General features: G+C 36.6%; 1 protein-coding gene across 1 annotated transcript in view; it reads left to right on the forward strand.

Moving 5' to 3' along the window:
- The first annotated feature begins 1,060 nt into the window (after positions 1-1,060).
- Positions 1,061-15,547, forward strand: part of LOC106707723 (neurogenic locus protein delta) — a 32,101-nt gene continuing 17,614 nt past the window's right edge. The window contains exons 1-2 of the mRNA XM_014499134.2: positions 1,061-1,377; positions 10,330-10,629. Of these exons, the coding sequence (XP_014354620.1) occupies positions 1,330-1,377; positions 10,330-10,629 (348 nt within the window). The 5' untranslated portion in view covers positions 1,061-1,329. The remainder of the gene's footprint in view (positions 1,378-10,329; positions 10,630-15,547) is intronic.

A 15,547-nucleotide genomic window follows, 5' to 3' on the forward strand; every position in this document is an offset into this window, starting at 1 on the left:
TATTTAAGAATTTAGTGCCACAATCTTATCTGGTAAGAGGCGCTGCTATCGCGGTCAGTTCTGTCAGAAAATGTGTAAAACCTATATAGGCATAAGATTGACATAAGAGAAAAAAACATGACAAGACAGTATGACAAGGATCGTGTGACACTTTTTTGACAATGACAGGGAAGCGTTAATGTCAGTTATCCTAATCTAGTTTAACTAATGCCAACCGGCTCAGATAACTTTGTCGGTCTATAAACACCGGAAAGGGTAACTTTTATTTTTAAATTCACAATAAAATACATAATTATATTATATATTTAATCTGAATAATTAGCTACCTCAGTTTATATTACCTAAGGGTGTGTTATTACAATAATTCGAGAACATCCCGGGCTTAGGGCGCTCCGGAAGCTCTCTCATGAATATGTTTATCACTTGCCAACGCTTATCGAAAGACGACCACTGCCAGCAGCTGCCAGTAATAATTGTGCAGATTCAATTTGCATATGTGAATGGACCCTTATCACGCGATCCCAAAAACACTGACCAAAGTTATATTCAAAAAAATATACTTTAAATAACAGTTGAGTAATAATAAATAGTTACTTTTAAAAGTTACTTGTAAAATATAAATAAGGACCAAAAGTAGAGTTCGAGAACAGAACTAAATCGCTACGAATAAATCGTATCTTGTATCCATTGGAAGCTACAGTCAAAATAATTATTATTAAGTGCAACTGTTGTTGTAAGGTTACAATAACAACATGTTAGCGGCACACACAACATACTTGTAAAGAAACCGCATAGCGCTCGAATCTTGTAAGTTTTTACATGGGCATTATGGTGCGGGCACGTGTTCGCGACATTCAGCCAGAAGACGGACGGCTGTTTTCCGTGTATTTTCTGGTCGGGCGCCCGACACGGAGGGCGGGGGGAGTGCGCGGCGCGCGAGGGGCGGGACGCGGCGGCCGACAGATGCGCCGCGCAGCGCCATCTCTCGGCCCGCGCGCGGCCGCCAGGTGCGCCGTCCGCACCGCGGCCGCCACCCGCCCTCAGTTCGCCGTCACGCACCGCCGCGACTACACGTCACTACGGCTGCTACACGCCGGCCGCACGCGACGCGCGCGTTTCGAACGTAGTGCACGATACCTCGCGACCGGTTCCCGTAGTCGATGAGCACGACCGGTGACATCTCGATATTTGTGCTGTGTGACTTACAGTGAAACGCTCAGTGCGATACGTGTGCGAGTGATGGATTACTGCGGATTCCTCTCCTTCGAGTGCTGACGGGATTCTGTCCCGACGTATATGCTCCGGCGCCGCTAGCCCGGACGCGCCACTATGCGCGCCCCCGCGGTGCTCGTCGCCCTGCTAGGGTTTCTGCCCCAGGTACTGATACCGATATCAAAAACCGCGAATCCCCGTTTGTTTACGTTTCACAACGAAATGGGCTTCGTTCGGTTCGCGAATCGAACGCGTCGAGTCGGTGGCCGCGGGCTCGAGGCCATTCCGTCGGCACGACCGTCACTTTCCCACGAGTGTGCCGAGTCCGGCGCGCGGATCCTAGATCGTCCTGGATAGTCGGGAGCGAGGGCGAGGGTCTAGCTCGCAGCCGGAGTCGTGACCGGGCCAAGCCGCGGGCGCCGGCGTGTGCTCGATACGTTTGCCTTATTCTATTCCGATGCCGAGCGAAGAGCAAACATTGTGAACTGTGCATAGTTATTAAGAAAGTTCAGGTTTTAATACGACCGGAGCGCGGGGTCAGCTGGGTCGCGAGACTCTTCGTTTAAAATTAGATGCATTCCAAGGCTTTGCGATGAAGTCTGTCTCCAAAAGGAGTAATCCGCATACATAGACAGGAATAACTTTGAGACGAGCCGACTCCATCCCGACGCGTTATATTTCGGGCAGGGTTAGTAGTTCGATCTAGTTTGCACAACCTACGTAATTTACTTTTATTTACAAGCTATTTGCATTTTGATATAAATTTTCTTAAAGATCGTAAAAAGTCATTGAATGTAAATTAAACCTATAAACAAATGTGGTTGTGATAGTGATAGGTAACAAAGATGTTATAAAACCCAAATTTGTTGTTGGAGGTCATCGTCCTACGACTCGGTCAAGGTTGACTGTTTCATTAAAAGGGATGTGATTCTCCTTAAGTTACAATTATTTCATATCTTTTAGTAATGAAAAATACCTATTTATAATTATAACCTAGTGACTAGGATTTAAAATGTAACCAAATAACAAAACTTTGAAGTTTCCTCGCCTCTTCTAATGAAATTTAATTAAGAAAACTTTCAAGCTCTTACTATAATTTATGACTTAACGCTAAATTAACACGACCATTTCATAGGCACACGGAAACGCTATTTGTTTATTTATACACAATCTCACAGCGACTAAGAAACACGTTCTGTGAATCATCTACGCTTCAATTTATATCTTGATACTTTCCAAAATCGATTATATCATTCTATTACATAGGAAAAAGGTAATAATAAGACAACTAGAAAAATCGATTATCTTTGTAGTCGATTATTTTTCACCCGCATCGTACCTACTTAACATTCGTCATTAATTTGCGACGATGGGCCCCAAACAACTACTCGCTTTGAACCGACTACTTTTATTACGAACCACAGTATACCGTTATTATTAAATACAATTATAGTTTGTTACTTATATGTTATTAACTAGCCGTGTGTGTGTAACCGGTTGGTAGACTATCTCGGTTCGATCCGTGTGATTTTAGTGCACTTCTCATTGTAGATTATCATTTTTTTTTATCTGTGCCGTCGAGACTGTCCGAGATCGAATTAAATACAATTTATGAATAACAGGTTACGTTCCGTGGATATTGTCTGACTTGTAGATTAATTTTAATTGTATTCGAGTGTTTTTTTCTGAAAAAATTAAAATTTTCTATTTTTTTAGAAATTTATTCTTTTATTTTTCTTTACTCGAAGCGCAGTTGTATATATGTGTGGTTGCATTAGAATTGTAAAGATATAGTGGGTATGTGTGCGTGTATTTGTGGATCCAAGGCGCCATAATACATTATGAATGAAGTATCGTTGTTTTATAGAAAAGAAGCGAGATTGGATGTGGACTGGTTTGTCTTGCCCCCGGAGGAAGGGGCACTCTTTGATGTAATTGTCCATCTATTTATGAAGAACACATCCGCAGGAATTACTTTGAGCTTTTGTTTTTTTTTTCGCCTTACGCACTCAAGTTATCGCGTGATCGCGTAATCGGAAGTGGCGAAGGAAACACGTCAATCCAAAACCACAGAGAAATAATATCCAATTTAGAATTATAATAAACCAGCGGGAGTTTTGTGTTTTTATATTTATTTTAATAGAATTTAGATGTAGATTACCACCACGGCCAAAATAGTCTAGTTTTATTATCTGTTGGTTTAGTAAAGGTCACTTGAGCTGCGACTCATAAACCCAGGAGTCAAGGCTTTTAGATGACATATTATTATTAAATAATCTTTAGTTTTTTAATAATAAAATGTCAGTTGTGCAAAGAAATACAGCTCCACAAGTCAGTTCTCAAGAACCACCTCGATACTTAAATGGACGTCTAGTATTTTTATAGGTTTGCGACATTACTGTATTTAATATCGAGATTGTTTCTACGGCGCCTATCGCCGTCGCATATCTGGGACAGGCTTGTCATAGCAATCGTACAGACACGCACATAAAAATGTTATCTCTTTTAAACCTTAATCCAATCGTTACAAGTGATATAAGCTATTAAACGCATGACTGTACCTACGATTTGCCTTACATATTGCATATCTGTAAGGAATAACTATCAAAATATGTTCATGTATTGATAGTAATCGTGTACGATGTAGCAACATGTGATTGACAATTATGTCTTTGATGATCTTAACTTGGTAGTAATATGACGTATCGGTATGCGTTTATATTATAAATCTGATGGTCTTTTGAGATCAAAATCTCTGTACGAAACATATCGTCATCCCTGTCATTGTCTTTGACAAAACAGAGACAATAATATGTTTTAAAACGGATATTTTGTTCTCCGAAACTCACGGTAAATACATTGACAATTTCATTCCGATTTTAAGGTCTCATTAACGTATTTATTTATCAATTACATTAAAAAGATTCCATTTAGTCGTACATTAATAGCAGTTGCTTACATTTTTTTATATACATTAGCCGGTTGGTACACGCTGACATATCGGCAGGTGTAAAGTTAATGGCAATTCGTAAAACTCAACAACATCTGCTTGTTTTAGTAATTTACCTGCAACACACCAATTATAATTGACTTCACGATGATTTAAAATTTAAAAAAAAATCGAATTTCATTATCAGTACGATCGTTTTAATTAAAAAATAATGAAATTTTAAAATATTTAGAGCAATGATTATAATTGATATGTTTCATCCAGTCAATTTTTTTCACATGAACCAAGAAAAATGTGTATTTTTTAACTGTGTCATGTGTGTGTGTGAAAACATCGTTGCAGTAAGTAAAATATACCGTTTAGTCACGTTTAATTTGTGTACAATTTCGCTAATAACTGGTTTTTTTTGACGTTTCTCGAGCTATTTCGAGATCGGACCGAAAGCCACTTTGGCTGTCCATTTTTTTAGTTTCCACAACGGTACAATAAAATTAATTGTCGTATGTCATGTCGGTTGCAATAATTTAAGTATGTATGTGAAACGATTTAACTCTGTTATAATTTCATCTATTGTCCGTCGCTGAGAACGGACTCAATTATGTGAACGGCATACGAAATCCGTATAATCGTCAGGTTTTTAACTTCTTAACTATGTGAAAATAAGGTTTGGGCTTATTGTCTGAATGTGTAATGGGCCATTTGTGAATCGAAACTCCTCCGCGTATAATACACCCGTGCTTTAATATATGATTGCATATAGACCTCTATAAGGGCTAGTACACACTAACTTTAATTCATATTACACTATTGGTTGTGAAACTTCAAAGGACACTAACACAATACAATTTTAAATCCAGTATTGGAAATGAAAACGCAGTAATATAAAATTTCTATAAAAGTTAAAATAACGTGACTTTCAACACACGAATAAATATAATTAATACGAGCTTAATTTCCATTAAATGTCTTGCTGGATTTCTGATAAATTAATTTAATGAAAAAAATAATAGAACATAAATAATCATTTTGTAGTGTACAAAAGCTTGAGCGTTCTTAATTTAATGAGTCGCTCCCGAGTCTTCGTCTCACGCCTTTCATCTTAATTGACAAATGATGAATCCATTATGTCTAATAGACGGCCTTTGTGATGGTGCAGACGATCTCAATTTTCTTTAATCGTTCGTTCGAATTCATACATTTGTTACTGCGAATACGAAAGACTAATCGATTCCCAATACTTGTGGACAAAAAGAATCATGGCCGCCTGGATAATTGATCAGATTACGTTATGTCGCCAGACAGGATACAAACCAAAGTCAATGCATTATTTATCAACGTAAACATTGTCTTGTGTCATTTTTTTGTGACAATTATCAAGAAACACAGTAATTAACGAATTTCATTTGCGTAAAAAGAATCTCAGATTATTTAGTGTTCGATATTTGAATTTAAATATTTCATTTTTATGTAAAAAATTTATAGTTAAAAAGTTTTTTAAAGATATTTCTTGTCTATGCTTGTTCAGTGTTGCCAGCAGGCAAATTATTAAATTCCCTATCGGGTAAATGTGCCAGCAAGAGTATGAATATTGCACAATATTGCCAGGGCAAAGCATAAAGATGAGTTGCGCGTCTGTGGGTAGTGAGTTAAGGCCATCTGTCGACAGATATGAATGCGTAAATCCTTTACTATGAAGACTGATTGTAAAGCGTAGGTGTTATTTAGACAAGTAAAAATAATTAAAACCTTCTGCAACGATTGTGTATTACTCAATCGAGTAGGTTCAAATTTAATGATCAATTTACTAAAATAACCTGTTGTTCATCAATTGATTTTGCGAATAAATTCATGGAAGCTTTCAAGCGATTTTCAACCTAATAGGTATAGAGTGCTTTAGTGTGCCGTGATATCAAAAGATATAGCGGAGCATGATTGCCAGTTCTATTGAATTTGTTTCCCAATATTACATTTCTCTAATGTTGTTTTATGTGAAAAAAACGTTACACCCCGTCTTATAATACGACTGGTGCAAAATGTATGGATGGAATGTATTGATGAATGTATTTAGTAATAAAAATTTTTTTTGTTTCTTTTTCGCTTGCGTATGTAGTTTTTATTTTTGTTATAAAATTTTCTAATAGAAAATTCTTTGCATTTGTTTATCTATTAAGTTCATGTTGTATTATAATGTCCTTGTGATATTTTGATGCAATGGTAAAGTACAACGGTTCTATACCATTGTAAGTTAGCGAACACCAACGCTCAAGATCCCAAACCGCTTGCGCAATGTCTAAACAACCGCAAAATACCTTATTATGCGCTTTCCTTATACGTTCCCAGCGTCCTACGTCGCCAATTACGACACACGATTCCCGTTTTGTTTTAAATTGTCAGTGTAAATCCATGCTGTGCAATTACCATCAAAATCTTGAACCATGTTAAAAACTTTAAGCATTTGTTTTGGTTTTCCCGGCAATAATTTAACATAAGGTGAGCCGTTTGCTTTGTCAGTTGCTTTAAAAAAAATCTTTGGAATCCTACGTTCCATGCAATGCCAGCTGCAAACGGAATTAACGGAACGGACAAAGAGATTGCGACAAAAGTCGCGCGAAAGTCGATCTTTGAAATTGTTTTGTTAGCTTCAAGACGTGTGTCCTTTTATAAAGCGGAAAGTTCTTTGAAACTGTACCCTCATTGTTGCAAACATCCCTGCGTTTACTTTTACCGTATTTTTTTTATTGTCAAAAGTCAAAGGTAATCAATTACAGCTGATTTATCAATGGCATACTTTTTGCACAAATAACTTATTGTGTTTTTTTTTTCATAGAACATTGAAGGTTAAGTTGCTTACTTTTATAGTTTTACGTAATTCAGGACTTTTCTAAAGCAGGATTCGTATCAGTATTTTACTGTCGTACTGTCTTCAGTTCAATATCTAATTATAAACGGTATGTTTTCATAACATGTGTATGAATGGCGGTTAAAAAAAAGCAACGTATAAAAAGAGACCATATCGAGCTGTTCCAAAATTAAATTTCCAATTGCGAATTTTGTGCAGTGGCCACATCGTCGCGCTATTAAAAGACCTGTGTTTCGATGTTTATTTTAACACATTTCGCGTGTGTATAACCAGCCGAGATGAAAAACATTCCCCCGTGTTTCATTATTTCAACTATTTTTAGACTGCGCTTAACCTGACTCGAACGAGTGTACTCTGTTGCCTCACTTGTACAATGCCTCTTTATAAACACCATAACTGGGTATCATTCATTTTGTCTATTTTTATAAAAAAAAATCAAAAGAGACACAAAGAATCTATCTTTGCATGTTTAAAATATATAAAATTATAATATTTATTTCAGAGTGGCTGTATCGTAGATGTCCTTTGCCTTATGTTAGAAGCATAAACTTAAATTTCGTGTCTAAAGGTGAATTCAGTAAGGGCAATAACATTCCGCTTTTTTTTTAAGATAAATCATTTTGACACGGCAATTTTGTATAAAATATCGGTGCGCGAGATCGTGGGCATATTGCGCGGCAATTATAACCATAGAAATTGATGTAAAACGATAAGTCAGGAGAGACGGTATTACGAGAACGTCGATTAGGTACTCGAAATCAACTAAGACCGTTCATCTGGAGATTACAGAGCGCTGGTTTTACGTATTTTAGTACAGTAATAGTTATTTATAAATATGAACAATTAATATACATTTAAAATCTCCTGCGGAAAGAGGTTTAAATTTGCCTTCTGTAAACTTCAATGTAAACTATTGTTGTTCGGATGAAATATGTATTTGTATCTAATAGCTGAGCTTTGAAACTACTGAAACAATTTTAATAATTCTTTCAACACAAGGAAGCTACATTACGGAGAAGTAAAGCAGGATATATTCTTTTATAGTGCACTAGTATCGTAATTACTACGTAAGTTTATTGATATTACATTTTTTAAACCATAAATTATATATCTTTGCAGATTTGTATCGATTATATTTAATGTTTAAGATTTTAAATAAATTACATATAAGAATTCGTTTTAATTTGTTAAAATACACACAGCGAGATTAATCACAACAATTAAAAAAAAACATGTTCGTTAAAGAACCAAAGATTCAATTTTCCATGTTATAAATGGCTGACAATCTAACTCCATGAGTGTTTATAAACTTGGAACAAGATTCAATTAATTCTCATAAGAGTTGTGATAACGTTAATAAAGAGAATGTGGCATTTTTAAACATACGTTATAACAAACAAAACTATATTCCATATGTTTTATTCATAATTATAGGCAACCTACATACGGCCATAAACAAAGATTAGAACCTTTTAAAAAGATATTTTTAAACGTCAATCAGACAGTCATCGCGTTAAAATGCCTGAAGACACTATAATATTTCTTATCCAGTAGTTGGTAAGTATTATTTAATTGTTAATTTGTGGCTGGCCTGAGGCGAGGCGCTCCACCACGTACGGCCTTTGCCTTTTTTATACAACTTTTTTTTACGGCCAATCTCGTTGACAGAATCGGAAAGACTTCCAAATTTGAATTTAACATTTTAATTGTAATGGGATTAACCACAGTTTATCAAATTCCGAGCTACTACTGTGCTATTATAAACAATCCATCAACTTGTTTCGAAAAAAAGGGATGTTTAGAGTGTTGGTATGTTTTTTGGAGCCATTTTTTTGTTTCCGCTCCTACCTGGCGTCGAACCACGTGGATGTGTGAAAATACTCCGTCCTGTTCTGTACAACATCATTAGAACGAGACAGGGAATGTTTTGCGTTTTCAGATGTGAAATCCACGGATCCTGACCCCCTGTCACCCGGCAGGAAGTCGAGCCCGAAATCTGGTGTCTTTCTCAGGCGGGTCTTTGTTTAAACGGTGGTTATATTAGGGATCTACAGACCTACCGTCTGTTTGCTAGATAACACATTTTGAATGGATCATTGTTCATTATATTTTTCTTTTGTTTGCGCTGGTTTGGGAAACTCGGCGTCCTTATTGTTGGCTATGGGAAATTTTGACTTTCCTTTGTTAACACAAAACTTACATCAAGATCTTTATGATGAAAATCTCCATACTGCAAGGCGAATTTTTCATCACGTAATTGGCGGACTTAAGCAATTTTTAATAAAGCCAAAGTAAATCATTTGAATAGAAAGTTCACAGGAAACAATATATTTTTTACTCTTGCTTTAACGACAGCGGCCTCACGTGTCTTGTACAACCGGTAATGTCTACAACTCGGTGCCCACAACTTCCTTCCGATGCCGTACATTCGCATGAAGCGGATAAAAAAATGCCCATCAATACTGTATGGGCATATATTAAAAATATTTCAAACTATTCCATACCACATGCAACGCGGCCAACTGCGCATTCCGTATTATTAAAAGGGCTGTACTACCCTAAAGGGCGACTGTTAGCTATTATTATTCATATAATACAAAAAACCGGCATTAAGCTACTGTGTTGTCATCTACTTATCTTTCAACGTTATATTGCTTTTTTATCTGTGCCAACGTCAAAATCGTTTAAAACAACGCTGGGGGTTTCGACCAGTAAAAAAATAAAAAAATTCAGGAATTATATAATAACGTATTTTGTATCAAAATTTTGTGAACATAATTGACCGATAAATATCTGCCAGCTTTGAAACATTTAAAAAATATATATTTTTTTAATGTGGGTAGTAATAATAATTATTAATTTAGTGTAAAATACAAACCCGTACAGTAAAACTTCATCGTCTATTAACCTATAATATATTTTCACCCTAATGCCCCGAGTACTGGTCCGTTTGAAACATAATTCTGGCTAGGGGTGATATTACCCCACGTGGTCTACTACCCCACATTTAAGGCGACATATTTTTATACGTCACACGAAACCGTTACGACGATATGCCCAGTTGTGCAAATAATTTTGTTGTCTAAATCTCTTACGTTGAAAGCTATATTAACAGTTTTGTGTCGACTTTTGATTTATGATAAAATAAATCAAAATATTTTAATTTACCACTTATTTTTAATTTCTAATATTTAACTATTCTGTGTCATATTTTTTTATATTTCAAACACATACTTCTGCTATGACATATTCATAACCTTTGCCTTTTTTATGAAAAAAAAACCTAACCTGTCATTTTTCTTTCCAGGTGCTGTCATCTGGTTCATTCGAGCTTAGGATAAAAAGTTTTACGAACTCGTTAGGTAGGTTAAGTAGTGGACAGTGCTGTGATGGTTCCTCGAATAGTGACGCGCCGTGCTTGGCGCCGTGCAGGACTAAATTCCGAGTGTGCCTCAAGATATACCAAGCTAACATTGATACTACGTCACCGTGCACCTTCGGGGACATCACTACGCCAGTGTTGGGAGGCAACTCCCTGGACGTGCCGAATCTCAATGTTGAGGGATTCAGCAATCCCATCGTTTTCCCCTTCGATTTCACGTGGCCGGTAAGTAACTTATATTTTTTATTATTTAACAATAGGCTCTAATTAATTATACAAAAAGAGTGTCTGTACCTAATATGGTTAGAACTATATTTAAAAAAAAAAAATTCAGTCGAATTGATAACCTCCTTCTTTTTGAAGTCGGCTAAAAACATAACCAAGCTAACGTTCCGCAAAAAAGATTTTTAAATTAATTTTAACTTTTTATGTGTTCCATTACGTTGCTTTGCTGTCTATAATATGCATAAATTAAATAAAAATCTTGTAGTAAATTCTGTTTATGATTTATAAATTTAATATTAGTTTAATGTACAATTGATAAATAAAAATGCATTCAATTTATAGACCAATAAAGGAAGCTATTAAAAGCAATAAATTAATGCAACGATTTTTGCCGATGTTCAAATTACTATAATCAACGTAGTATAGGTTTATCTCTCCCGTACTAGAAATCAATAAAAGATAACAAATGTCATAAATAATTGAATAATAATTAGGATAAATTGTAATATTAATCGCCTGTAGCCTAGAACTTTCTGTTATTACTGTCTACACCAATCGTGTTAAGCGTGAGTCGTATTTCATCCACATGTCATTTGAACGGTATTTAATAACATATTGTAGCGTATAGTATTTCCCTATATAAGGGATATCCGGGAGCGCTTACTCTGAGAGATTTTTTTTAATTATCCCGGACGCATACTGAATAGTGAAAAAAGTTTCCGCTTTTTTAATCATTTACTCTTCATACTTTCGGTTGCTTAGCCCAACAAAGAGCTGTATAAAATACCGATTTAATACTAAAAAGTTGTACTAGGATCTAGGATTTTCGGTCAAAAAATTTCATTTTATATCCCATAAAAACTAGCTAATGATATGTTTTTAATCCTTCTTAAAAGCAATGGTGTTATTAAAAGTGTACACAGCTTAACCTTCAATACAATGGCATTCTCATCTTTGCCGACAATTACGGCGAGGTCGTGCGCGCTCGTGATTCGATATTGTAATTACGTTATTTATTTACCTATTCTGCTTCCCAACGATGGCGTCCATCTTAATTGGATCCCTGTGAATTCTCCAGCACACCGCCGCAACGTGTGTGGACGCGCCTTTACTGGAACTGTTTGTATTTTATTTAGCGGCTCTCTTCAAATGTCGTACCGACTTGTAATATTTAAGCAAACAACTAAAGCTCGGCCGGCTTGCACAACCGACCATCTGGAGATGCATAGCATGCATAGCGTACCGTACGACGCCAGGTAGGGAGTAGGGACAGAACGATATATCAAACTTTTTTTTTATCATTTCAAACAAAATGGACGCCCGTGTCCGCTTTCCGCCAAGTATCATTACAGATGAATTGGCGCTAAATTGAAACTTCCTGTTTAAATTCATATACAGTTTGTCTATTCCCGGGGCGACATACGACCAGTCGAGCGAAAGCCACGCGAAATAATAGCCCCGTCTATCGAATTTCCGATGTGACAGGTTAAGCTCCAAATGTCCGACGTCGAATTTACGCCATATGGGTTTTATCTCACTCGATTGGAACGCTTTAAAATTCCATGTGCTAATGCCCTTTGGCAGTTCAATTTCTTTCGATGTCTAACATATGTGGAGCTTTTGTTTCATCCAGGTTTCTATAATTTGTTCCTATACTTTCCGTTATAAAGCCAATGCTCGCGTGTTTTACGAACCATATAGTTTAGTCAAATAGGAACCGCGTAATGTTTTGGTACAAGAGAATAGGTACGTTACCTTCGTGACTCGGCCGGCAGGTGAACGGAGATTTGCTTGAAAAAGACGCGCGGCGTTCCATTTTCGAAATTCAAATCATTGAATGTTCGTATTCGCATTGTTCTATTTTTAAACTACTTGCATCGCTTTAAATTTAATTTTGCGATTCGTTTTTATTATGATTTTTATAACCAACATTTTGAAATACGATTCCACCATCGATACTCGGGTTTCTAACGGCTAATAAGCCTGCAACAGTTCGACCAGAACTGTATCAAATAAATCGATTTTATTATCGAGATCGACCCCATCGATAACAGGTCATACAGATATTAATATAACTGACAACATTGTAAGAGAAATTACAAGTAAAACAGCGCAGGGTTAACGACGCGTAGAAACGATTTATCATATAGTCTTTAAAGAAAGAGATGGCTCACTCCTAAAAGAAATCTCATTTGTATTCGTGTGCTCGCGTCGGCGGCTTATTCATTTATTTTACTTTTAAACAATTTGTGTTTGTAAATCACGAGTTTATATTGTAATGTGTTCGGCATCTGATGCCCGTTAGCCGTCCGGATATCGTCGAGGTGAGACCGGATTATAAGCGCGTCGATAGCGGGACGGGTCTCAAATTATGCTTGTTTGTACGAGCAACGCAGCGGGTTATTAAATGCATCGAGCTGAGGGAACTCACCCTACTAATATGTACGCACTCATTCAGAATTCCAAAGCGGGACCGTTACGATGTTTTAACGCGAAAAAATGCTACCGCACATAATTGAACGTTTTTAAAGATGTAAACACCTGCCCCGCGCTATAATGTAAGAAAGAGACGCAGCTAAATGTCAAAGTATATGCCCTTACAGCAGGCGACTTGCATTCCGACATACAAGTACAATTTTATAGGCTAAACATTCATGTCTCATCGACAATAGTTACTGAAATAGATTGTTTATGACGTAAAATTTTACTCACAGCTTTTGTTTATTTCCAAACTCTCAACGCTATAAAACACCTAGCACTAACGCATTATGCTAGTACACGTTAAAAAGAACCTTTATTGTATTGGCTCCTTTAATTGCGAGATATCCCGGTGGTTTGTAGTAGGCATTATGTGTTTTGGCAAGTCACTTTCCCACAATGATTACGGCCGAGGTAGGGACGCCCGGTCTCACAAAAACATGATAACGCTCACAAAGCGAAGGCGAGCGGTAATAATTAACTGTCTTTTTTTATGTTTACCTTACGATTGTTGGTACTTTTTACAAATAAAAATTAAATCTAACTGTGTTATATTTAATGCGGGTAGCTTTATATAGAACAAAAACAATATAAAATCGATACAGGTCTTTTAAACGCATCGATAAAGTCGATCGGGTCGTTTAAGTATAAATTAGCGTCGACCATGAGGGCATTGCTATTTGACTTTAAACGTTATGTTTGTTATGTTGCCACTCGATACCTCCTTTTTTTAAACTGTCAACACTACGGAAGCTTGTACAATTATAGAATATTCATAATCTGCATCCTTTTATTTATTAACAAGTTTTAATTAAAGATGCTAACATTTTTGGACTGAACATTCAAATAAAAATCGTGCTCGTTTGTACGTAGTTTTGTATATTTTTTTTCATATGTTAACTCGAAACTGGAATTATGAAACGATTCGGTTAAGAAACAATAGGTAAACGTATCTTAACAGTGAAGAAATGCGCGTCTTCGTAAGTAGACTAAGCAACGGCGTAACTAATTCTAGAGATTGTTGGTTATTTTGCATGTTTCGTCAGCGCTTCACGGTCCAAATGTAGCCACATATTCGGCGTGAAAGTTGACCATCCTTGGCTTGGTGCAATCGTTGTCGTAATTAAAAGGGCCATTTGCTCTTTGAAAGTCGTAAAACCATAGTGTACATCTGAATTACCACTAGTAAGTAATTATGCCAAGATTACTCTAATAAGATATCAATAATATGCGTAAAAGGTTATATGCTTCTTTATATCTCTTCTTACAACGTTCTTTCTCAATATGTATATTGGTATAAATATTTTATGTTACCGCATTATATGGTGCGTCTAGTTTACATAGCGGTCTTCTCAACAACAAACACTAGATCGGCTGTTACAGTAAGCGTATAACATAGTGTTAGTTTCAAGGAAATTAACGTTTCAATGACGTCACGTTCGATTTTCAAAACAATAGTACGGTAAAGCACGCGGCGGCTGCCGTTTTCGATCCATTGTCTCGTGAGAAACACCGTTCTTACGCCCTCCAGCGGCTTCTCCAATAGAAAGTAACTGGCTGCAGATACATCTGAGTTTTCTTTTTAAATCTATCACTAAATGACACAGGCCGAAAGTAAAATATTAATAACATTACACACGCGTTTCGCGCCAAAAAACACATCGATATTTACGATCGGTATTGCATCATCGAGCGTGCGAATAACATAATTGTTTAAAAATCGAAAAGCGCGCTCCTTCGCACGGATCATCGACTTCTTACTTCACGCCGTAACGCGATATCCTTCGCTTATAAACTATAGTCTCGGAAACTTCCGTCTACGTTGTCTTTTTATCGTATAGAGTGCTCTTAATAATTTCCTTTATCTGGATCCACTCGCTACGGGATCCTCTTAAAATACTTACCCCCACATCCGCTTCTTTTAATATCCAATGAAGCTACGGAATGCTCTCTCGATCCTGTTCTCTCGACACAGTCTTTTATCTCTCTCCTTTCCGACGAACGGCAATTAAAGACGCACAAAAAGAGCGAAATGAAATTCCACGTAAAAGTAGTTCGAAGTGCATGCTTTAGACTGTCGCCGTTGCGAATGCCGATTCCGAGTTACGAATTTAAACAATTATACGGCAATTAACTGAGTTTATTCAACGAGCCGACTTTCATCTTCGCCTAGATGAAGGAGCATACAAAAAATCCTATTACTTTGGGTATACTCGAGGCGCTAAAATAACAGTTCCAATGAGAGCAGATCGTAAATAACGATTAGTCATAGTGAGAAGATAAAGAAAATAAGCTCATGAGTCTGACAGTAGAAATGAATAAAAGGGGCGAACTAAATGTTACCAAAGCCAGCGTTAAGAAAACACATCTTTCTCAAATGGCCACTCGTTTATGGTCATTTTGACATTTTAACTACTCCTACCGGGCATAAGTAAACATA

This window comes from Papilio machaon, chromosome 18 (genome assembly GCF_912999745.1).
Source record: "Papilio machaon chromosome 18, ilPapMach1.1, whole genome shotgun sequence".
Lineage (NCBI taxonomy): Eukaryota > Metazoa > Arthropoda > Insecta > Lepidoptera > Papilionidae > Papilio > Papilio machaon.